The 26670-nt window shown below is 45.2% G+C and overlaps 1 protein-coding gene across 1 annotated transcript in view; it reads right to left on the bottom strand.

Annotated features, from left to right (window-relative positions):
• The window catches only part of BckdhB (Branched chain keto acid dehydrogenase E1 subunit beta), a 541868-nt gene extending 521613 nt beyond the window's left edge, over nucleotides 1-20255 (bottom strand). The window contains exon 1 of the mRNA XM_068348129.1: nucleotides 19913-20255. Within this exon, the coding sequence (XP_068204230.1) occupies nucleotides 19913-20051 (139 nt within the window). The 5' untranslated portion in view covers nucleotides 20052-20255. The remainder of the gene's footprint in view (nucleotides 1-19912) is intronic.
• Nucleotides 20256-26670: the final 6415 nt, after the last annotated feature.

Below are 26670 nucleotides of genomic sequence, written 5' to 3'. Positions count from 1 at the left end.
GGCGCCGACGCGTAGGAGAGCGCTTGCGCGCAGGCGAAAAATCACGCAGGCGGTCAGGAGATCGCCGATGTTCAGGGGATCGCTGACGCGCTGGGGACCGTTGACGCGCAGGAGATCGCTGACGAGCAGGCAAACATTGACGCGTCTGTGATCGCTGGCGAGCAGAAGGGTGACGCGTGGAATCCTGTGTGGGAGCTGCCGGCGCGTTGCGCAAAGGCGAACGTTCACGAACGGCCTCAGGAACAGAAGGAGCGTGGGCGCGAGGGCGTACAGTAGCCTTAGAACTACGCGTAGGCGACAGCGAGCGTTGTTGTGCTGGAACAGGCTGACGAGCAGGATCGCGAGGGCTAGGAGAAGAAGAGTCCTTGTCCAAGACCTGAACCGCGTGGGCGAACATGGGCGCGTATCAGGAACTGGGAGCGCAGGTGCGCTCTGACGGGCAGGAGATCTAGAGCGCTCAGGAGACCGGTGGCGCGCTGGGCGCACAACAGGAACAGCAGGATGTTCGGAGTCCTCAAGAGATTGCTGGCGAGCAGTGGGGCGACGATCATCAGGAGAGCGCTGGCGATCAGGAGAACGCTGACGAGCAGGAGAGCGCCTGTGCGCTAACTCTGCAGAAAGGTGCGCAGGGGAACCCTGATGCGCAAGGGAAGCACCCACACCGTGGGAGGCAACCCTTTGCCCCGAAGGGACCGTTGCCCGTCGGATGACGAGGTCAGACTGCTACCCATCTGCACCAGGGGCAGAAGGTCTGGAAGGCATTGGAGAACGAGATCGATCCCCGGAGAGGACTAAGGAGGCAGAAGCTGCAGGCTGCTTACGGCGAAGAGAATCCCCCTCGGAGGAAGGAGGCGAAGATTCAAAAAGGCGCCTCTTAGCACCCTTATAGGGAGACGGGAGGCCCTTACGACGTAGCGGACAGTGAGCCTTACGGCGAAGGCGGCCACGAGGGGGGCCGTCAGGATCATCCGTCCTCCGAAGGGGAGTCTCAGTTAAAGCGCTCCCCCGAGAGGGAGGCTTGGCAGAAGAAGAGCCCGTGGGACTCCCTTCTCCCTTCAAAGGATGTACAGAAGGGGGAGGAGAGCCTTCAGCAACGTCATCCTCATCAGGAACCGCAGAGGTTTGCCCCGACCCGTCAGAAGCCTCTGTCACCACGACGTCGACGATAGACAGAGGATCTACCTCTGCTATCACCGACAACTGCTTAACAGCGGCCCCCAACTGGACAAGGTCAAACAGGGCTTCCTTGGAGGGCAGGCCCTTCAGCCCCAAGGAAGCCCAAAGCTGAAAGAGATCATCATGAGACAAAGAGTCATTATCAACAACCTCCCCCGGGGGAGGAGGGGGAGCAGCCCCGCTATAGGAGGCGACGCCCTCTCCCCCAACCCAAGGTCAGGAAACAGAACTAGGGCCTGCGCTCCCACTCGGCGGTCTCTCCTTCGGAGCCGGACGAGGGGGAGCTACGGAGGAGATTTGGGCGACGTTAGAAGAGTCCTGAGAGCCTTCCTCCTTCAAGGCAACCCCAGAAGGAGAACGGTCTCTCTTGGACTTCTTCTTACGCCGGCAGCCAAACTTCTCCCACTGGGAGACAGACCACTCCCTACACTCACTACAAGTATTTTCTCTGTCACACCGTCGGCCTCGACACTGTGGGCAAAGGGTGTGAGGATCCGTATCCACCGCAGACATGAAAGTACCGCAAGGGCGACCGGCAATACCAGGGCACTTGCGCATGATGGATATCCAAGGGTGAGGCCAACTTCAAACACACACAAGCTGAGGAAAAGCAAAAAAGATTAAGGCTGTCAAACGAGGGCGATGGACAGACACGTCTGTTCATCGCCGGAGCCCAAAAAAAAAAAAGCAAATCACCGGTGTGTGTGTGGGGGGGGGTAAGCAAGCTACCCCTTCCCCTAACCCCGCTAACTACCTCGGGGGTAGTTAACCCTCATTAAAAACTATTGGCTCTTCAGCTACGCCGAAAGTAAACCCAATGTAAATAGCGTGGTTTGTATTTCGGTTACGGAATAAATGATTTTTTAAAAGATCAAATGCTAAACAATGCCTTAAGATAAGCAGGCAGAGTATTCCATTGTTTAACTCCCTGATAGAGATAAAACTGTTCACATTTCTTTACACGTACGAAGGGAAGAGTTAAGTTAGAGTCTCTTGTTCCATATTGGTGTGCTGATTGTACCCGAATTATTTTTTGTCTAATGGATGGATATTTATGCAGCGAAAGTGTTTGAAACATCAAATTCCTTAAGGAGAGTTTGTAGGTGTCCTCCAACTTCAGAATCGAGAGAGACCAGAATAGAGGTGATGTATGAGCTAAATAATCACTCAAAGTTATTATTCTCACCAGTTTTTTTTGCATAACAATTAGCGGTTGCAGGACGTTTTTACTGCAACTCCCCCACGCTGTAATGCAGTAATTTAGATGAGGAGATATTAAAGAGTGGTAGAGTTGTTTTTAATATAAATAGCGGGAAATAATCCTTTAGCCTAAATATACCTGTAACTTTGGAAATTTTATTGACTACCATATCCACATGCTTACTGAAGGTTAATTTATTGTCAAACATTACTCCTAAAAATTTTCCGCTGGACTTCTGGTCAAGAGTGTGATTTCCTATTGCAACTCTTATGTTACCGGGAACTTTGTGCAAAGAAAATATTATGAAATATGTTTTTCTCTCATTTAGGGTCAATTTATTCGATAGTAACCAATTTTTAACATTATTTAAGCTAGCAGTTAAAGAATTCCATCCATCCATATACCAAGGCACTTCCCCCAATTTTGGGGGGTAGCCGACATCAACAAAGAAACAAAACAAAAAGGGGACTACTCTCTACGTTCCTCCAGCCTAACCAGGGACTCAGCCGAGTTCAGCTGGTACTGCTAGGGTGCCACAGCCCAACCTCCCACAATTCCACCACAGATGAAGCTTCATAATGCTGAATCCCCTACTGCTGCTACCTCCGCGGTCATCTAAGGCACCAGAGGAAGCAGCAGGGCCTACCAGAACTGCGTCACAATCGCTCGCCATTCATTCCTATTTCTAGCACGCTCTCTTGCCTCTCTCACATCTATCCTCCTATCACCCAGAGCTTTCTTCACACCATCCATCCACCCAAACCTTGGCCTTCCTCTTGTACTTCTCCCATCAACTCTTGCATTCATCACCTTCTTTAGCAGGCAGCCATTTTCCATTCTCTCAACATGGCAAAACCACCTCAACACATTCATATCCACTCTAGCCGCTAACTCATTTCTTACACCTGTTCTCACTCTCACCACTTCGTTCCTAACCCTATCTACTCGAGATACACCAGCCATACTCCTTAGACACTTCATCTCAAACACATTCAATTTCTGTCTCTCCATCACTTTCATTCCCCACAACTCTGATCCATACATCACAGTTGGTATAATCACTTTCTCATATAGAACTCTCTTTACATTCATGCCCAACCCTCTATTTTTTACTACTCCCTTAACTGCCCCCAACACTTTGCATCCTTCATTCACTCTCTGACGTACATCTGCTTCCACTCCACCATTTGCTGCAACAACAGACCCCAAGTACTTAAACTGATCCACCTCCTCAAGTAACTCTCCATTCAACATGACATTCAACCTTGCACCAGCTTCCCTTCTCGCACATCTCATAACCTTACTCTTACCCACATTAACTCTCAACTTCCTTCTCTCACACACCCTTCCAAATTCTGTCACTAGTCGGTCAAGCTTCTCTTCTGTGTCTGCTACCAGTACAGTATCATCCGCAAACAACAACTGATTTACCTCCCATTCATGATCATTTTCGTCTACCAGTTTTAATCCTCGTCCAAGCACTCGAGCATTCACCTCTCTCACCACTCCATCAACATACAAGTTAAACAACCACGGCGACATCACACATCCCTGTCTCAGCCCCACTCTCACCGGAAACCAATCGCTCACTTCATTTCCTATTCTAACACATGCTTTACTACCTTTGTAGAAACTTTTCACTGCTTGCAACAACCTTCCACCAACTCCATATAACCTCATCACATTCCACATTGCTTCCCTATCAACTCTATCATATGCTTTCTCCAGATCCATAAACGCAACATACACCTCCTTACCTTTTGCTAAATATTTCTCGCATATCTGCCTAACTGTAAAAATCTGATTCATACAACCCCTACCTCTTCTAAAACCGGGCACGCCGACTGGACGTCTAGCTCTTTGGGGCCAGGGGCGCCGTCCTGCCGAGGTACTGGATTTCATCTGTGGGGACGTCCGCACCAGGGGCCTGGGTTAACGCAGGCAACGCTGGTTCAGCGGGGACTCTCGTCCGCCCAAGGGCTCTGGGTGCCGAGGATGCGGTTCCCGTGGGCTGACCCGACAGCGGGAACCGTTCCTTCTGACCCGAAGGCCGCACCAGCTGGGCTGGTTCGGCCAGGCCGCCCGACAAGAAGCGCGTTTCCCCCCGCTGGGCGGGGTTAACCGGAGGCTTCGGGGACTTACGCTTACCTGTAGAGTCTTTCCTACGGCTTGATCTCGAGGAGCCGGGTCACCGGGCACTCCCCGGGCGCTTCGGTTCTGGAATACCAGGCACTCCCTTGCAGTGGTACCGGTCTTCCCCGGCGGGGAGCTCCGCACCAGGTTCGGGGGTCAGAACCGGCATCGCCGTACCGTCGAGGACTACTGTTCGTGTATTCTCTCTGGGGGACGCGGACGCGGATCCCCGTGGGCTGACCCGACGGAGGGAACCGTTCCTTTTAAGTCCGAGGGCCGAACCAGCTGTGCTGATTCGGCCAAGCTGCCCGTAAAGAAGCCCGGTTACACCCGCTGGCGGGGTGAACCGGAAGCTTCGCGGTCTTACGCCTGCCTGAAGAGGCCTTCTCGCATTTCTCCCTGCGAGGGTTATATCTGCGTCTGGAGGATGGCCTTCGTGGTGAGAAAAACCCTGGGTTGCCGGTACGGGGAACGCTGCAATACAGACCTGGGAGGCTCCTTCTCGGCGAGGCCCTCGGCTGCAGAAGAGACTGAAAAATACGCTAAGAGACTGGAGAAGAATTAGGGACATTTTTCCCCCACATGGGGTCATCAGAGGAGACGTGGCCTGCTTGCACCAGGACTCCGTCCCCCCACACACTCTCGAAAGTAGTACTTACCTCGAACTACTTCTTAAGAGTTATCTTCTCCACAATAAACCAACCTCGTCTCCTACTCTGGGTAGGAGAGGGTGGTAGGGAAGCTCTGTCAGGCGAGACGCCCGGCGCTAGTCTTCTTAGGCGAACCCTTCGTCGCCTACTTCTTCTTGGTACTATACCGCACCCACTCAAACTCCTGGGGAAGAGCAATGGGCACTTCCCCGCAACTGACTTACCTCGTCCCCTACTCTGGGTAGGGGAAGATGGCTGTATAAGAATCTCTATTCGACGAGGCATCGGGAATTAAGTGGCGAGGAGAGGCTCGTCTTCCTATGAGCCTCTTGGATGTATTCTTCCTCTTGGTGCCAAAGTGCACTCACTGCACTACGTTCCAGGACTAGTAGTCCTGACACGTGGTTGAAGGGGAACATAAGCTGCCCCTACACGGCTAACACCGAGGATAAGGGGAGGAAGAATGATTTATTGTAAAATTGTTCCCTTCAGCTATTAATTCCTTGAAGGAAATCAAGGAATACTGTTCCATAACGCACACAACGCACGACACAAGCACTTAAGGAAATTAATTAAACACTGGGTAAGCACACGGTTGAAAAGTGAACGCACAGGAACACTTGGGAAAGCACACTGCGAAAAAACACAAGTCCCCACGCTGGGAACACGTGGAACACTAAACGCGCACAAAGGATCGAGAGAGACGAGAGTGAGGTGTGAACACCTCACGACCAAGGAACTTAATGAGGAGAATGACCCAGAGAAGCAGTGACCTGCCCTAATCCTGCCCTCGGGGCGCATTCCTTGGCGGCGGGGGTAGGCCTATGTAGAGAACGGAGTAGGGGGGTAACGGCGCGAAAAACCTTGGTCGAGAAAGAGAGATCACCAAGTGACTCCAAAAGAAAGTAGTTCTCGGTAAGTATTTTGTGTTGGAACAAACACATATTAAACAATCTCACCAACCATTCAAGTACAGTCACACCCCCTTCCTTCAACATCTCAGCTTTCACACCATCCATACCAGATGCTTTTCCTACCCTCGTTTCATCTAGTGCTCTCCTCACTTCCTCTATTGTAATCTCTCTCTCATTCTCATCTCCCATCACTGGCACCTCAACACCTGGAACAGCAATTATATCTGCCTCCCTATTATCCTCAACATTCAGCAAACTTTCAAAATATTCCGCCCACCTTTTCCTTGCCTCCTCTCCTTTTAACAACCTTCCATTTCCATCTCTTTAATTCTTGCGCCAGCCTTCCTTACTCTCTTCACTTCTTTCCAAAACTACTTCTTATTCTCTTCATATGACTGACCCAGTCCCTGACCCCACCTCAGGTCAGCTGCTCTCTTTGCCTCACGTACCTTGCGCTTTACTTCCACCTTTTTCTCTCTATATTTTTCATACTTCTCTATACTATTACTCTGCAGCCATTCTTCAAAAGCCCTCTTTTTCTCTTCCACTTTTACCTTCACTCCTTCATTCCACCATTCACTGCCCTTCCTCATGCTGCCTCCAACAACCTTCTTGCCACATACATCACTTGCAATCCCAACAAAATTTTCTTTTGCTAACTTCCACTCATCCTCTAAATTACCAGTTTCTCTTACTCTCACCTCGTCATATGCCATTTTCAACCTTTCCTGATATTTACTTTTTACCCCCGGTTTTATTAGCTCTTCAACCCTCACTAGCTCCCTTTTACATCCACCTACTCTATTCCCCCACTCTTTTCCTACAACTAATTTTCCTTCCACCAAAAAATGATCAGACATACCATTAGCCATACCCCTAAACACGTGCACCTCTTTCAATCTTCCAAACATTCTTTTAGTTATCAACACATAATCCATTAATGCCCTTTCTACTACTCTTCCATTTGCCACTCTTACCCATGTATACTTATTTTTATCTTTCTTTTTAAAAAAGCTAGCACTTATTACCATCTCTTGTTCAACACACATATCTACCAGTCTCTCACCACTCTCATTTTCACCTGGTACGCCATACTTCCCAATGACACCTTCTACCTCTCCAGTGCCCACTCTAGCATTTAAGTCACCCATGACAACTACATAATTCCTTCTACCCAGTCCTTCTACACACCTAGTTAATTCATTCTAGAACTCATTCCGCTCTTCTTCACTTTTCTCACTACCTGGCCCATATGCATTGACAAACGCCCAACAAAGGGAATAAATATTTTTATGACAAAGATGGAGCGTGGTGTCATCAGCAAAAAGTATGGAGTTTAATCTGCCAAATGAGCGAGGCAAATCATTAATAAAGATGAGTAAAAATAACGGTCCTAAGACTGATCCCTGAGGGACACCTATTTTGACATCCATAATCTCTGAAAGACGACCATCGAGCGTGACAAATTGTTTTCGATTTGTTAGGTAGGATTGGAGTAAGAGTAGTGCATTGCCTCGTATACTGTACCATAATGTTCCAGCTTTTGAAGTAGTATATCATGAGACAACAGTATCAAAGGCTTTGCTCAAATCCAAAAAAACCGCACCAAGGTATTCATTTTTAATCATTGCATTATAGATATTTTCAAGAAGGTCATGAAAGGCATCACTAGTACTTACGCCTCGTAAGAAACCATACTGACACGTAGAGAAGATGTTACAACTATTGAAGAAAGAGTAAAGTCGATTAATAATAGTTTTTCAAATATTTTATTCAACAAAGGAAGGCAGCTAATTGGTCTACAGTATAGTTATTAACATCTGATATGTCACCAGATTTGTGTAACACAGTCACACACGCAATTTTCAAAATGTCAGGATAAATACCAGCATCTAAACAACGGTTGAATAGCATAGATATAGGAAAGGCAAGTAGGTTAGCATTGTTTTAATATAATCTTGTAGGAGGAGAATGAATATTTGCTTTTTTGTTTTTCAGTTTTTTTATAATGTTTATCACTTCAAATGGAGATGAAAGGGTAAAAAAAATAGACTGCTGATTTGAGGGAGGCAAATAGGTATGGAAATCTAAGTTAATATTTTGAGGTAAAGCATCCCTTAGAGTAACGCCTATTGTAGAGAAATGAAGATTAAAAGCATTTGCAATTTGTTTAGTGTCAGTAATGGTTTCCCCGTTTCGAATCAGTTTTCTGAGTGAGGTACTCTTTTTTCTGCCTGGCCTTAGTGACGAGTTGATTAAGTCCCAAGATTTTTTGGCATCTCTACGGAGTTGGTCAAAAGTACTCTCAAAATAGTTTTTCTTTGCCTTGCGTATTAATGTACATAACAGATTACAATAGTTGTTGTACTGTTGGCTACTATAATTACCTAATTTCATTCTTCGGTACAGATTATGTTTAATATTAATTGATTCAAGAAGTCCTTTGGAAATCCACCTATTCATCAATTTTTTAACACTAACAAATTTGTTTTTACGGGAAAACACTCATTGAAGAAACTGTCAATCTTGTCACTGAAAGAGGACACACCTATGTGAGGATTTAAGGAGGCGTGACCATATTCTGCTGACCAGTCTCTACCCCGGAGTAAGTTCTGTAAATTTTCTATCATTAATTTGGCTCATGTCTCTAAATTGAATTCTTATTTTGTCACTCATGGTGCTTAGTGCAGGCAATAAAAGGCTACCGAAAATTGGGTAATGATCAGTGATATCAGCTAAAAATATCCCAGAGTTACTAACGAGGTTATTATTGGCCCAAATGTGATCGATACAGGAAAGAGAGTCATTTGACCCGATCCTGGTAGGCCTAGTTATTGATGGTCGGTATTAGAAAGACCGCATTGTATTGATCAGTCTCCGTGTGGTCTCGCTTTCCCCTTCCCTCATTAGGCAGATGTTAAAATCCCCTGTGACAACAGTATTCCCAGAAGAGATACCTGGACTTCTTAGTACTGCCTCTAGAGAGTTAAAAAACATATTCTCGTCACCTCCTGGACGCCTGTATATACCTAAGATAATAGCAGAATGAGAGGAATTGGGAACAGAAACTGTAGCCCCGGCACTTTCAAAATTATCTGTAGATATGCTTAACTCATCGAGAGGTTTAAACAAAAGTGAATCTTTAACAAAAATGCTCACACCACCACCCCTCCGGCCCTCACGATAATTATGAAAAGCATTATACCCTGGAAGTGAATTCATGCAATGTGTTTCTTGCTTAGCCCAAGTTTCAGTTAGCACTATAATGTCAAATTCATGATTGCAATTTTTCAAATAACCAATAAATTCGTCGTGATTTTTCTTAAAACTTCTAATGTTAAGGCTTATTAGCGAAAGGCATTGCCGCATATGATCAGGGAGAGAATCATTAAAAGTATCAATGGTATAACATTTACAGGAAAATAGATCGGCTGCATTCACAAAATATGTTATTTTCATAATAAAATAAATTTTTGAATATACTTACCCGGTGATTATAATAGCTGCAACTCTGTTGCTCGACAGAAAACTCTAAGGTAAAATTCGCCAGCGATCGCTACACAGGTTGCGGGTGTGCCCAACAGCGCCATCTGTCGTCCAGATACCCAGTACTCAATGTAAACAAAGAACTCAATTTTCTCCTCGTCCCACTGCGTCTCTATTGGGGAGGAAGGGAGGGTCCTTTAATTTATAATCACCGGGTAAGTATATTCAAAAATTTATTTTACTGTATTATAAAAATAACATTTTTCAATATTTAACTTAGCCGGTGATTATAATAGCTGATTCCCACCCAGGGGGGTGGGTAGAGACCAGCAAAATATGTTTACATTATTATGAGCTAAGAATTTTTATTTCATTTTAGAAGTTATCAAAATAACAAAAACAAAATAAATAGGTACCTGGTAAGGAAGTCGACTTGAACAATTACTCTGCCTTTTTAAGTACGTCTTCCTTACGGAGCCTTGCGATCCTCTTAGGATGCTGATCGACCCCTAGGATCTGAAGTATCAAGGGTTGCAACCCATACAACAGGACCTCATCAAAACCCCTAATCTAGGCGCTTCTCAAGAAATGACTTTGACCACCCGCCAAATCAACCAGGATGCGAAAGGCTTCTTAGCCTTCCGGACAACCCAAACAACAATAAAAACATTTCAAGAGAAAGATTAAAAAGGTTATGGAATTAGGGAATTGTAGTGGTTGAGCCCTCACCCACTACTGCACTCGCTGCTACGAATGGTCCCAGTGTGTAGCAGTTCTTGTAAAGAGACTGGACATCTTTCAAGTAAAATGACGCGAACACTGACTTGCTTCTCCAATAGGTTGCGTCCATTATACTTTGCAGAGATATATTTTGCTTAAAGGCCACGGAAGTTGTTACAGCTCTAACTTCGTGCGTCTTCACCTTAAGCAAAGTTCGGTCTTCCTCACTCAGATGTGAATGAGCTTCTCGTATTAACAATCTGATAAAGTCTGACCAAGCATTCTTTGACAAAGGCAAGGATGGTTTCTTAACTGAACACCATAAAGCTTCAGATTGGCCTTGTAAAGGTTTAGTACGCTCTAAATAGAACTTAAGAGCTCTAACAGGGCATAAAACTCTTTCTAGTTCATTGCCTACGATCTCCGATAAGCTGGGGATATTGAAAGATTTAGGCCAAGGCCGAGAAGGCAGCTCATTTTTGGCTAGAAAACAAAGTTGTAGCGAACAAGTGGCTTTTTCTGACGAAAATCCTATGTTCTTGCTGAAGGCATGAATCTCACTGACTCTTTTAGCCGAGGCTAAGCATACCAGGAAAAGAGTCTTAAGAGTGAGATCTTTCAGGGAGGCTGATTGTAACGGCTCCAACCTGTCTGATATGAAGAATCTTAGTACCACGTCTAAATTCCATCCAGGGGTAGCCAAACGACGCTCCTTGGTGGTCTCAAAAGACTTAAGGAGGTCTTGCAGATCTTTATGTTTGGAAAGATCTAAGCCTCTATGCCGGAAGACCGATGCCAACATGCTTCTGTAGCCCTTGATAGTGGGAGCTGAAAGGGATCGTCCTTTTCTCAGGTATAAGAGAAAAACAGCTATTTGAGCTACAGAGGTACTGGTCGAGGATACAGAAACTGACTTGCACCAGTCTCGGAAGACTTCCCACTTCGATTGGTAGACTCTAATGGAAGAAGCTCTCCTTGCTCTAGCAATCGCACTGGCTGCTTACTTCGAAAAGCCTCTAGCTCTCGAGAGTCTTTCGATAGTCTGAAGGCAGTCAGACGAAGAGCGTGGAGGCTTTGGAGTACCTTCTTTACGTGTGGCTGACGTAGAAGGTCTACCCTTAGAGGAAGACTACTGGGAACGTCTTCTAACCATAGAAGTATCTCGGTGAACCATTCTCTCGCGGGCCAGAGGGAAGCAACTAACGTCAACCTTGTCCCTTCGTGAGAGGCGAACTTCTGCAGTACCTTGTTGACAATCTTGAACGGTGGGAATGCGTAGAGATCCAGATGTGACCAATCTAGGAGGAAAGCATCTATATGTATTGCTGCTGGGTCCGGGACTGGAGAGCAATAGATTGGAAGCCTCTTGGTCAGCGAGGTTGCAAAGAGATCTATGGATGGTTTAACCACAAGTGGCCCAAAGTCTCTTGCACACATCCTTGTGGAGGGTCCATTCGGTTGGAATTACTTGCCCTTTCCGACTGAGACAATCTGCTATGACGTTCAAGTCGCCTTGGATGAACCTCGTTACTAGGGAGATGTCTTGACCTTTTGACCAGATGAGCAGGTCCCTTGTGATCTCGTACAACGTCAGTGAGTGGGTACCTCCTTGTTTGGAGATGTACGCCAAGGCCGTGGTGATGTCCGAGTTAACTTCCACCACTTTGCCTCGAAGGAGAGACTTGAAGCTTTTCAAGGCCAGATGTACTGCCAACAGCTCCTTGCAGTTGATATGCATGCTCCTCTGACTCGAGTTCCACAGTCCTGAGCATTCCCGACCGTCTAGTGTCGCGCCCCAGCCCACGTCCGATGCGTCCGAGAAGAGAACGTGGTTGGGAGTCTGAACAGCCAGGGGAAGACCCTCTCTTAGGTTGATATTGTCCTTCCACCAAGTCAGACAAGACTTTATCTTTTCGGAAACCGGGATCGAGACCGCTTCTAGCGTCTTGTCCTTTTTCCAGTGAAAAGCTAGATGGTATTGAAGAGGACGGAGGAGTAGTCTTCCTAGTGACACAAATTGTTCCACGGATGACAGCGTCCCTACCAGACTCATCCACATCCTGACTGAGCAGCGTTCCTTCTTCAGCATCTTCTGGATGGATAGCAGGGCTTGATCTATTCTGGGGGCTGATCGTCTTGTTGTTCAGCAACGTCCTCATCAGAGGGTTCCTCATCCGAAAACTGATGAGGAAACGGCAGGCTCGCTGAGTCCGGTCGCACTGGTGGATGCGTGACGGAGCCGGACGCAATATCATGGAACTGCTGCACAGTCTGTGAACTGTCAACAACCATGGGTGCGCGAGGAAGCACAGCGTCAACCCGAGACTATCTAGACCGTCTGGGTTGTGCAGTCAACACCCTACCGGGTTGCTGAGGTTGACGCACTGCGTCAAAACAAGTCACCTCTGCTGGTTGTTGAACGTCCTGAACGTCAACAACCACCTCCGAGCGTCGCTTAACGTCAACGTGCGGCTGGCAACCCACACTGGGTCGCATCGGTGGAGGAACCACCTCAACTGGCAGACGCGAGTAGGTTACCTCAGCGTCAACAGGGCGCACAACCGACCGGTTGGAAGGTTGTTGGCCAGAAGGTTCGGTAGCAACCTTCTCCGCATTAAAGTCCTCTATCAAGGACGCAAGCTTGGACTGCATGTCTTGCAGCAAAGCCCATTTAGGGTCTACGGGAGCAGGTGTGGCAACAGACGGGGTTAGCGACTGAGGCGGTACCGTTTACCATCCCTGAAAGCCTTGTTATGAGTGACATAATTGTACAGCAAAACTTCAAAGGCTCGAAAACAGCTGTGAAGTTGAACTGTAAACAACTTGGAGCGTCTCCTGGCCAGGCGCCAGGGAGAGTCTACGAGAATTGAGAAGTCTATCTGGACAGAGGCATGAACTCCCAAGCCGAGAACTTCTCTCGTGTCATATCAGACTCTCGCTCTATAAACCAGTTTAAAAGGTGGGAAAGCAAAGGCTGTATCCCCCAAACTCCTCCTGGTGAAAAACCAGTCGCCTAGCCAACGTAAAGCTCTCTAGGAGAGCGAGAGAGCACTAGCTTAAAAACAACGGCTTCGAAGTAGCTAGGCCTAGTGTAAGCTCTGACGTTTAGGCGAACGAGGAGCAGCAGTTACAAAAAGATCCGGACAAAGATCCTTAAAAAAAATCATCATGATTTAATTAAAGTCCATAGGAGGCTAAGCAGCTTTAGGCTTCTCTCCATCTGACAGAGTCCTCAAGGGAATATCAGTAGGAGGGGGAACAGCAACTTCCTCATCTACAGGAACCTTGTCCGATAAAAGCTGAGTCTCAAGCAAGGGAGAGACCTACCGTGGTGGCAATGCTTTACAAGCAGAGTCCACACTCACTGGTGCATTAGTAGCGGACCAGAACGCAACGTCATGTAACTGCTTGACAGTCTGTGAACTGTCAACAACTGAACTGTCAACCACAACAGGTGCGTGAGGACGCACAGCGTCTACTCGAGACTGCTTTGACTGCCTAGACTGAGCAGTCAAAACAACTCTAGAATGCGGAGGTTGACGCACAGCGTCAAAACAAGTCAACTCCGATTGTTAGTGAACGTCTTGAACGTCAACAGGAGCCTCAGCAAGTGGCCTAACGTCCAAATGCGGCTGAAAAACCACACGAGACCGCATCAAGAGTGGTTCTAAACAACCTGACTGACGTGACTAAGCTACGCCAACGTCAACAGTAAGCACAAAGGAACGTTAGGTTGGCTGAAAGCCAGGATATCGATGAGATAAACGGCTAGACTCAACGGACTAATCGGCAGAATAGTCTTCCATAAGGGAGGCAAGCATATACTGCATGTCTTGCCATACAACCCATTAAGGATCAACGGAAATGGTTGTGGTAAGAGACGAGGGTAACGTCTGTGACCGCAACACTTTGCCTACAAAAAAAGACTCTCAGAGTCTGTGTTACGCTTTTGTTAGGCGGCGAGCAGTTATCCGATGACTGCATAGGGTCAGAGCTGTCCTAATGGTTGTAACCAGGACGCTGGACCTGTCCTGAAAGGACTGACTTTCGCTTAAGGGCTTCGAAACCTTGTGACAGGTTTCTTATGCGAAAAGCCTTCGGATGACGAGGAGAAACAACGTCTCTCTCGTCTTATGGTAGGGGAGATCTTGGTAAGATACACCCGATACCATAGAGGGAAAAACGTCTGTTCGTTGGTCAAGGCCTCTCGAACCCATAAGTCGTTTGACATTACTTCTCCCCTGGGCTTGGGAGCATGTAAGAGGTCCCGGACTAGGTGAACGACAGGCACGAACAGACGAACCCTCGGACGCAACACTGTAACACTTTGCGCATATCACTTTATCACTTCGATTTTCTGTTTTGCACTTATTTCACTGAAATTTTTACTGATTTCTACCTGAAACACGCAATTCTACCCTTCATTAAAAGGTAGTAATTGCGAAATCAGTCGTATAATGCAAGCTCATTAATACCAGCAAAAAACAGAAAACATATTTAAAGATAAAAAAAAATCAGTGGCTGGGAAAGAGACTAAACACTAGTTCATATAACTACGTTTTCAATCTCTCACCGCACATAGCCTGGGGACGAGAATAAAAAACTAAAACGTTTTATCCTTCCTCCCCGTACAGCGACTAGGGACGAGAGTAACACGAGAACAACGTTACCCGCTTGAACGGAACGTTTTCTCTCCTCTCTCTCCCTCCGTCTCTATCTCTCTCTCTCTTTCTCTCTTGATTTCGCACCTAAGAGAAGAGCCCAATTATATTTCGTCAAAAAAACATGTTATTTGACTAAAGGAAAAAACTGAAAGGTTTTTCAAATAAAAAGTTCCTTTAAAATAGAATTTAAAACATTTAAGCTAAGAAAGAATGAACAAAACGTCAGAATCGATTTACTCTTACTGCAAAGTGAAACCGTGATACACTCTCTCTCTATCGTAACGATAGAGCGCATGTTGAACGTCCTGAACGTCAACAACTGCGTAGCATAAATAAACTAAACGTTAGTTCATCTTTGAAAACAGTACGAAGACTATCAAAGAAATTCTTTCATAAAATATTACATTTAAAAAGTTTTAAATCCTTAGCTCTTTAAAAGATAATTACGATATAAAGGGCTCAACGTTGATTAACTTCGGTTTCCAAGTTAGGACCGCCTACTCTCAGGAAAGGTCTATATAAACAAAACATTAAAATTATTTCTATATGTTTATAATAAATGGAAAGTTAATCGAAGAGGCCTAATAAAGGCGGAGAGATATAAAATATATAAAGGAAAATCTATAACGTGATATAATTACTAAAAGCCTAAACACACTTCCGCTAAGGGAAGGGTCGGCCATTTAAAAGTGAAAGAAAGTCCATACTCTCTTTGTCACCATAATTAAATCTATCCAAAACGAGTTCAAGATTTAAGATGAAGATAAAACACCTGCATAGCGAATAGCTCAAAACTAGAATAGTGTACTTCACCAATTAGTTGTGAAAACAAATCCAGTTTAGCAACAGCGAATAAACACGTCTTGTCGGGAGCACGACAGAGAGAAAATTGAGGTCTTTGTTTACATGAGTACTGGGTATCTGGACGACAGATGGCGCTGTTGGGCACACCCGCAACCTGTGTAGCGATCGCTGGCGAATTTTACCTTAGAGTTTTCTGTCGAGCAACAGAGTTGCAGCTATTATAATCACCGGCTAAGTTAAATATTGAAAACTACAAAGTTCTCATCAGGATCAGCATGATTGACAGGATTAGCATTCATAAAATTAACAAAATTTATAAATGGGAAATATTAAATAATATGAACAGATAATTAGAAGGGAATTAAAATTAAACTTTAGGCTTATAATAATGAAATAATTACGACTGTATAAAATTAGAATCGTTATGAAAGACAGAAGAAAAAAAATAAGTAAAAAGTGCTATTGTGAAAGGATACAAATAATAAATTTATAGTAATGGTGATGAATGTAATAAAAGTAATTTAAGGCAATCTAAATAATTAAGAGAATATTTAATCAAGTAATACGCAGAAAATAATTTAAAATTCGAATCAAAAGAATCAAATAAATGAAAAACTAATGAGTTAACTTATAAGCAGCTGCAAAATAATGTACAGAACTCATTTTGAAATTCACTCAGGGGCACTGAGCCCAGTACTATTATAAAACAGGTCCAGGTCCTTGCGGGTTCGGATGGCGAAGGTGTTACCCGTTCGAGATGTTTTAACTCTGATGATACCATCACGCGTATGCAAGAAGAGACCATTCAGTTGTTGTCTTTTCACTTTCCGAAGTTCGTAGTAAAGGCTATCGCGTTTCCGAGTCAGAGCTTCGTTTATGAAAAGTCCTTTTGCAGTATCATTTTTATGTTGCAAACAGGAATGTCTCATGTCTGACTTTACAGCCCGTGACATCACTTTCAGCAAAATGTTGTTGTTAATTGGTGACCCATCGATTCCTCTCTTGCCAATCCTTCTTCCTTCAAGGATGAAGTGGTCGGGAAATTTCTTCTGTAGACAATTCTCTAGGAGATACCGGCCTAATCTCCTTGTATCTTCATTCGGCTGGGGAGCAGGCAAAGCAGGACCAGACAGAACCAGATCATTGCAGATCATTTGGGCCTCGGTCTCGTCTATCTTCTCCTCGAGAACTTCCATCTCCTTTGTTATGTTAGGTCTGGACTCCAATGACGCAACTCTATTCGTGAGATCGGCAATAATTTTGTCTTTGTCACTTAAAATTCTTTCAACTTCTTCCTGGTGGTGACGAAGTTTATCCTCAAACGCAGCAGTCACCCTTTCCTCGATAGTAGCAATTGTGTTCTTTAAATCACTAACCTGGTAGGCCTATATGAGGTCTGAAATTTGACCTGAAAGGAAGGATTTAAGATCTTGAATTTCAGCACTCAGATCGGGAAGCGAGTTTAACACACAAGATGCTTGGAGAACTCCATTTTCGTCTTCAGCGGTTGGCCACTTACAATCTGAGAATTCACTACAGTGAACCCTCGTTTATCGCGGTAGATAGGTTCCAGACGCGGCCGCGATAGGTGAAAATCCGCGAAGTAGTGACACCATATTTACCTATTTATTCAACAAGTATATTCAGACTTTTAAAACCTTCCCTTGTACATAGTACTGTTAACAAACTACCCTTTAATGTACAGAACACTTAATGCATGTACTACAGTACCCTAAACTAAAACAGGCACAAATATTAAAGGCGATTTTATATCATGCGTTTCCTAAACACGCTAAAAAGCACGATAAAAAATGGCAACCAATGTTTTGTTTACGTTTATCTCTGATCATAATGAAGAAAAAAACTGGAGGTAGAGCTTTGCTTAATACCCAGACATATTTCCCATACTTTTCCCTTATAACTACATCACATCTTCCTACTTTAGATATATATATATATATATATATATATATATATATATATATATATATATATATATATATATATATATATATACCTACATAATATATACATACATACATATATACATACCTACATAATATATACATACATACATATATACATGCATATATATATATATATATATATATATATATATATATATATATATATATATTACTGTATATAGATGGGTTATGGAAAAAATCCGCGAAGTGGTGAATCCGCGATGATCGAACCGCGAAGTAGCGAGGGTTCACTGTACTTGAGATTGATTGATTTAAAGTTTATTGAGATGATGGCATTTTGGGTGTTGGCTTAATAGCACAGCTAAATAAGACAACAGAAAAAAATACACTGTTCGTACGACGTGGAAAGGGACACGGACTTGGTTATTTTCACGGCAGTTCAGCAAACGTTTAGCAACTCATTAGTTTCACAGGGGTGACCGCTAATCCATAGGTCTAGTGGAACGAGAAGTCAGGAGAATAGACGACACGTCCGATTAGTAACCAGGTCTGGAGGGTGGATGGTCGGTGTGCCCTTTGTAAGGGCGACCATCCACCGTAAGGGATCCCGAACAATCGGCAGAGAGATCCAGGACCGAAGTCAAAGGACTAGTTGCAGGAGCAGTGACAATTGATGAATGAAGGTCAGAATGCAGCGGAGGCTCCTCTGCAGGGGACGGCTGTGACGACAATGAACCAAAGAGGCGCTCTTAGTGGGAGACCTCTAAGGCAAAGAGGAAGGCGTGCCTTCCGACAAATGCACCCTCTGAATGCCGTTGGATCAGCAAGCTGACCGTGCGCCGCAGCAGTCCTCCGAAGAGGAGTCTCTATAAGTGAACTCCCCCGAGGGAGAGAAACACTTGCAGGAGAGACAGACGTTGAACTTAGTTTCCCCCTCGAAGGATGTTCAGGAACGGGGGAAACTAAGTCAGCAGCATCTGCTGTAGAGCCTGGAGTGGCAGAGGAGATGGATGATACCGCATGAGACACCTCTGACACAACAACGTCGACAAGGGTCAGGGGATCTACCTCTGACGGTAACGATGATTGCTTAACAGAAACACCCATGCGGATGAACTGCAGCATGGCTTCCTTGAAGGGCGGACCCGTAAGCCCCAAGGAAGACCAAATCTGTAAAAGAAGAGTTAGTGACACGGCCTCACCCGAGGGGAGCGGTGGGGCTGCTTCGCTCGGGGAAGCAACATCATCTCTCGAGAACAAGGGCGGCCGGAGAGTCCAGGGAAGGTGCGCATGGTCGCGTTAGTCAAATTCACACACACACACACACTAAGAGAAAAAGAAAAAACAAAAGTCATTAATGGCTGCCAATATTCGGCGAGGATGAAGAGCGGCAACGTCCGTTCACCATCCGAGCCGAAAGCAAAGTGAGCTCAAACACAGGTGTGTGAGGGGGGGCGGTAGCAGGCTACCCACCCCTATACCCGCTAACTAGCGATATGGGTTGTTAACCCTCGTTAAAAATCAATGGCTCGTCATTTCAGCCAAGCCAAAAGTAATACCCCTATTAAATAGTGGGGTTTGTATTCTAGTTACGGAACCAATATATTTTCTGTTCGGAATGATTCCCTGACATTAAGTAAAACTTTACCCATTTCCTATTACTGTCACCATTCATCATCTCTTCTACATTTTGAATCTAATCCAAATAACAATTTCCTTGAAACCAAGCTTTAACTTTACCATCATCAACATTATATACATTGCATACCATTATTTAAGGCTTTGGTTTCCAAATTTAGCGGAGCAAACATAGTTTTAATTATATTTACTGTTTCATTCCTAATCCTATCATTAGGAAAATGACCTCATATTAAGAACTGATATATCTACTAGGGCTTTTTCAACCTCAATTTTCCTGTCCGTGATTCTAACTGATGTTTGCCAATTTACATTAACCCTAGACAGTGCGATTACACTTGTCAGCAATACCTTATGTAACATCATCCAAATGTAGAGAACCAGACTAGTCTATTAAAGGACACGGCCTACCTATTAGTCTATTAAAGGACACAGCCTACCTACTATGTTCGGGGCAAGTATTATTTTACAATTCTTAAAATTTGTCAAAAAAACGGATAAGTTGGAGGCTGGAGCCAACTTTGATTTGCACGGAAATTTCCCGTCGGCCTACCGTACCGACATGGAGACAAGATTATCTTCACATATGCTTATTTACCTTCTGATTCTGGAACGGTGTCAGGATAGTAAGTAAAACTAGACGATAATCTTATTGCCTGAACTTGCTGAGCACATGCTGGTATTAATCGAGGGAAGAAGGAGCGTTGAAGAGAAGTTAATTTTCTTATGCAGTTCATTTTTGTTTACAAGATATTGTACCGCTAATGCCTTCCGCTTCTTCGCAACCACTCACTCTTTACTGGGATGAGAGCTCGATAACTCGTACCCATACAATTATCGTTATTCTTTTTTTATTTACTCTTAGAATTATATTTTCTTCGTTATAAAAAATATCCTTCGTTAAATGATTTCCTGTATTTGTTGATCTAATATTTTCTATTTCTTCTGAGCGACAGGAAGAGTTGACTAACTAGGTACGATATAGCAGGTATTAGCAGAAGCCTCGGTAAACAAGAAACGCGAGAGAAATTTTCTTTAATGATAAGGAATAAAATAATTCAAGTCAGTCTTATTGCACTCGTCTTATAATTTTTTTCTGTATATCATTAATTATAAATAAAATAACATACATAATCAAGATTAATAAGACCGCTAAAATCTTTATCTTTTTAATCGCAGTGTACATTCTTTTGTGAGCCGGTTAATATACATTCCTATGGTTCTACTTGGCGAAGAGTTTGATCTTATTTGCTGCTCAAGTTTAATCATAGTATTGCGTTCAACAGATCTGATTATGGTTTTCCATAGTTATCAGTAAAGTAACACAAACCCATTCCTCAGTTACACTTCAGCATACAAGAGGAAAATTAACCTATTATACTACAGTAGTTCATGTTGGTGAGTCATTACATGATACTGAGGAAAAGAAATGATCTGGCAGTGACGGCACCATTATCTGAGGATCCTTGTAGGTAGTAGGTTGGCCAAGGCACCAGCTACCCGTTGAGATAATGTAATAAGAGAGTTATTGGGTCCTGTAACTGTCCAGACAGTACTATATTGGAGACCTTCGCTGGTTACGGCTCATTTTGTATTTGCCTACACATGCACCGAATAAACTGAACAATTCTTTCCTTATTCTCCTCTGTCCTCAAACACCTGACCACACTTGAGATTACCAAACAATTCTTCTTCGCTCAAGGCGTTAACCAATGCATTATAATTGTTCAGTTGCTACTTTTCTCTTGATAATGGTAGAAGAGACTCTTCAGCTATTGTGATTTAGCAACTCTTCTAGGAAAGGGACACTCCAAAATCAAATCATTGTTCTCTAGTCTTGGGTAGTGCCATAGCCTCTGTACCACGACCTTCTGCTGTCTTGTATAAGAGCTCTCTTGCTTGGGGGTTTACTTTGACACAATATTCTATTTCATTTCTCTTCCTCTTATTTTTAGAAGTTTTTGTAGTTCATGCAGGATATGGAATATTTAATTTAACGTTGTTACTATCCTTAAAACATTTCATTTTGATTGTTTATTACTTCTCTTGGAGTTTATTTATTTCCTTTCATCACTGGGCCTTTTTTCGTGTTGGAGCCCTTGGGCTTATAGCATATCCTGCTTCTCCAACTAGGCTTATAGCTTAGCTTATAATAATAATAATAATAAGAAGAAGAAGAAGAAGAAGAAGAAGAAGAAGATTCGTAACTTAGCATAGGCTACACTTTTGTGTAGGCTACAATAAACGGATTTTGAGCGAAGCGAAAAATCTATTTTTGGGTGAGATAGCCATGACGTCCTGATGGAAGGTTCCTTTTTGGTAGCTTCCTTGGGTATATTAACTACTAGGATATTCCCAGAGAATTTAACCACAGGTTATCACAGAATTCTTACTTCTGGAGCGAGTATCCTAAAGGTTTCCCTTTAAGACATCGTATATCAACAGGGGACGCATGTATTAACACGCCACATAGCTATCTGCACACCATATAGAGTTAACACTTCGATATGGAGGGGTGGAGAATAACTGGGGAGCCGTTCCACAGCTACACTCGTCCGTGGCTACTTTTGGTACTCGAAACCTAAACAAACGGGCGCCATTGCTAAATGACGTCACGTCCGTCCTCATCCTGATGCCAGCTGCTTGCCAATCTCCATGATACAGCAGGACAGGGCGGGGCCTGAAAGGCTGGACTAGAATAGCAGGGAGGGTCCATCAGGACGTCATGGCTATCTCACCCAAAAATAAATTTTTCGCTTCGCTCAAAATCCGTTTTTTGGGCTCAAGCCATGACGTCCTGATGGAAGAGTACCAGAGAATCAATGTATCGTGGTAGATTTCCCCTTATAGAGTAAGTGCCAAGGGCTTTGAATAAAGGTAAGCATTGTGACCTCGATAGAGGTTCCATGGGGATGCAACTTCCTGCCCCCCCTGGCAGAGAAGTCCCAACGGTCCATGCCGAAGATCAAAGTGGTCATCGAAGGGCTACTCACCTTGCGGAGAGTACGTGAAGAACTCGGAGACAAGACAGAATGGTCGATATTCGTGTACGAACATTCTCAATAACAGATAAGTGGTGGTTAGGCACTATATTTCATAGCTAGAGAACGGTCTGGTCTCGAAGATATGGCGCAAGTAAGTATTCAATTAGGAATATTACACAGCATAGGTGAGTATATAATACGGATAGAACCTATTATTCTTCTTTATTTCAAAAGAAAGGGGATAATGAAACTATGACAACCATGTATTTCATAGTATGAGTAGGAGCGGAGAGAGACGCACAAGTAATAAAATAGAAATTTTATTTCACAATTGCAGGATATAGTAATAATAAATGCAATAAAGGATGTAAAGTTAATTTACAAATAAATTATAATGTACATAGCAATGAGAAGACTTCGCTCTTGAATCTTAAAGAAAATTTCAAATTATTAGAAAGCACAAGTTCCATAGGAACGTCAGTCTTTAATAAGGAAAAAACACATCATGCTCTAGGCATGTGGCACTCATGTGACGACTATGACATTTCACCTTGTAAAGAACAGTCTATGAAAAACACTAAGTGTCCAGGAAATCACTACGTATCACACGAGGGTCAACATAGGCACCCGAAGAGTTAAAGTCCCAAGTAACTCACTGTTCTATGCAGGGTTAACTGCAGGTTTCATAACACTACCTACGGCTACCACGAAATGTTTGACTTCATGCACTTGCTTCGCGTAGTGCTTGAAGAAAACACGCAAAGATTTCCATCCTGTGAAGCTCTTGAGGCTTTCGAAATCCATGCTCTGGAAAAAATTCAGAGACGACGCGACTTTTCTAGGATCGTGACCTGCGGGTGTACTGTCAGGATCCGCTCTGCGAATGAAGTAGGTGATTTTCGCTCTTAGTTGTTTCAGTGACAGGTCGCTACCCGATGTTTCTCCTTTGAAGAGTTGGCCTCCACCAAAGTCAGAAGTTCTACGAAGATAGACCTTGAGGCTCTCTACCGGACATAGAGAGGCATCTTCTTTCAGGGGGCAGATTCTCCAAGGGCCCCATCTCTTGGTGGGTAGTTCATTTTTCGCGAGAAACGTCGGATCAGGGAAGAGGGTAAGGTCTCCTGAGTCTGTAAACAGGATGTGACCCTCGTCTCTTGATAATGCCACTATTTCGCTGACTTGGGCTCCTGAGGCAAGAGCAAAAAGAAATATAACTTTTTGAGTCAGATCCTTGAGAGGGCACGAATCGTTGTCCAAGTTGGAGGCAAAATGGAGCACCTTGTCCAGGGACCAGGAGATAGGTTTTGGCGGAGGTGCTGGGCGTAGAAGAGCGCATGCCTTCGGCAGTTTATTGAAGATGTCGCTGGACAGATCAATCTGGAAGGCGTACAGTAGTGGTCTAGTCAAGGCCGATTTGCAGGTAGATATCGTGTTGGCTGCTAAGCCCTGTCCATGAAGGTGAATGAAGAAGGACATGCAAAAATCGATGGTGATTTCCGTAGGATTTTTTGCCTTGACGAATGAGACCCCCTTTCTCCAGGATGATTCGTATTGCCGTCGTGTGGATTCAGTCTTGTATTCCTCGAGGAAGTCTAGACTTTTCTTCGAGATCCCAAACCTTTTCTTCGCGGCTAGGGAGAGAAAATCATGAGATGAAGGTCCCTGACTTTCGATGATGAAGCGAAGACAGTCAACTTCTGTACTTGCTGGGAGAGAACTGGGCCCGGGAGAGGGATCAGCGTGGGCTGCAGCTCCAGGACCAGGGGGTACCAATTGCTCCGGGGCCACTTGGGAGCCACTAGGGCCGCTGTGCCTTTGAAGGTTCTCAGCTTGGAGAGGACTTTCAGCAGAAGGTTGGTGGGAGGGAACAGGTAGATCCTGGACCATCTGTTCCAATCCAGTGACATGGCGTCCACTGCTTCTGCCTTGGGGTCCTCGTACAGGGCCACATAACGAGGAAGTTGATTGTTGTCGCTCATTGCGAAGAGATCGATCTGAAGTTCCGGGACTTGGTGAGAGATGAAGGAGAAGGATCTTGCGTCTAGAAACCATTCCGACTCTATCGGGCTTGTCCGAGATAGAGCGTCCGCCGTCAAGTTGCAGAATCCTTGTAGGTGAACTGCAGACAGGTGCCATTTCTTCTTCTCTGCCAGGCGGAAGATTGGGAGAAGCACCTGATTTATCTGGGGCGATCTCGAGCCCTGACGATTGAGACATCGGACTACCACCGAGTTGTCCAGGGTCAGACGAATGTGGATCGAGGGAGGCGGAGAGAGTTTCTTCAGCGTGAGAAGGACCGCCATGGCCTCCAAGATGTTGATGTGAAACGTCTTGAATAGGGGAGACCATGTCCCTTGAGCCTGTTGTTGGTGGGAGTGACCTCCCCAACCCTCCAGCGAGGCGTCCGTGTGGATGTTGAGAGATGGAGGTGGATGTTGAAGAGGAATGGACCTTTTCAGGGCCTTTGCTTCCGACCACGGCTTTAAGAGTAACCAAAGTCTGTTTGGGAGCCGTCTCTTGAGGTCTCTTCGAGCGATGGATGCAGAACGTCTCCAGACTCCCGCGGCATCCTTTAGCTGTGCACGCAGCACTGGGTTTGTCACTGAGGCGAACTGTAGAGAGCCTAGAACTTGTTCCTGCTGACGTCTTGAGATCCGCTTGGATTTCAGCAGTTTTTTGACAGACCCCGCTATTTCTTTCCTTTTCTTCTGGGGAATGGAAAGGCGGTGTGACTGAAGATTCCACTGGATTCCTAACCATTGGAACTTCTGAGCTGGAGAGAGGCGAGATTTCTTTGTGTTTATCTTGAATCCCAGGTGTTCTAGAAATTGGGTGACTTTGTTGCAGGATCTTAGACAATCTTCGGGCGATGTCGCCCAGACCAGCCAGTCGTCGAGGTAGGCCATCACCTGGACGCCGCGGAGGCGGAGCTGTTGAACGATGGCGTCTGCCAGCTTTGTGAAGATCCATGGGGCCACGTTGAGCCCGAAGGGCATGGCCCTGAAAGCGTAGCTTTTCCTTTGGAGTCGAAATCCTAGGTAGGAGGAAGCGTGGTGGTTCATTGGAACGTGCCAGTAGGCATCCGCCAGGTCTATCGAGACCGTGTAAGAACCTTGAGGCAGAAGGGTCCGTATCTGTTGAAGAGTCAGCATCTTGAACTTGTTGTTCGCTATGAACTTGTTGAGGGGGGATAAGTCTAGAACGACTCTGAGTTTGTCGGAGTCCTTCTTGGGGACGCAAAACAGTCTCCCTTGGAACCTGGTTGACTTTACCCTCCTTATCACCTTCTTGTTCAAGAGTTCTAGGTCATATTCTTCCAGGAGGGGGGTTGACTGTTGGAAGAATTGCTGGAAGGTTGGGGGTGGATGAGTCCAGCTCCAGCCTAGACCCTTCTTGACGATGCTGTGTGCCCAGGGATCGAAGGTCCAACGATCCTGGAATTGGCGGAGTCTTCCTCCCACCGGAAGCACTTCATTGCTTCTGGCATCCCGAGGGCTTACTACCTCGGCCGCTAGCTCCCTTTCCTCCTCTGCCTCTGGAGGGATGGCGAGATGCATCTCTGCCTGCACCTCTGTTTGAGCCTCTACCTTTGGGACGAAAGGTAGTTGACTGCTGCTCAAATGCAGGGGTGAAGACCGGCGACTGTGACAAGACCGGTTGGGTGACCAATTGAAAGGTCTGTTGTGGCTGAGCTCCCACTTGGGGAGTAGCGGATCCCGGAAACTGCCGTCTCTGTTGACGTTGCTGGGGTTTCGGCTTTGTGGGTTTCCTCTTAGGTTGAGGGCCGTCGTCCTGAGAGGATTTCCTTTTCTTCGACATGCCCCATTTATGGAGAAGGTTCCTGTTCTCCATGGCGGCCTTGTCGGTGATCTCTTTCACTAGGGAGGAGGGATAGAGGTGTCTACCCCAGATGTTGGTGGAAATCAGCCTCCGGGATTCGTGTCTCACTGTAGCACTTGAGAACACGAATTCACGACAGGCTCTACGAGCCTTCGTGAAGCTGTACAGATCCTTTACTACAGTCGCCAGGTGTGTCTTGGCGAGGACCATGTAGTAGTCAGGGACCCTAGTGTCACCGGCCATGACTTCGAGCTGTACTTGGAGGGACATAGATGCGGCGAGCCTTTCCTTCGTATCATGTTCCCGACGAAGGAGATGATCGTTAAGTTTCGGGAGGTCCTCATTAAACTGACGATCAGCGACGTCAGGCTCTAGTTTCCCCACTACAAAGGTTGACTGGACGTCTTTCCAGTGTCTAACATCAGGGGGAGTGGTCAGGGAGAAGGGTCTGCACTCCTCCATTGCACGGCAAGGTTTCCCTTCTTCCACTGCCTTATGCACCGCAGTGAAGGCCTTTTCCAGAAAGGGGAAG

This window comes from Palaemon carinicauda, chromosome 24, assembly GCF_036898095.1.
Source record: "Palaemon carinicauda isolate YSFRI2023 chromosome 24, ASM3689809v2, whole genome shotgun sequence".
Lineage (NCBI taxonomy): Eukaryota > Metazoa > Arthropoda > Malacostraca > Decapoda > Palaemonidae > Palaemon > Palaemon carinicauda.
Note: the sequence above shows the minus strand (reverse complement) of the source record. Positions and strands in the feature narration are given on the sequence as shown.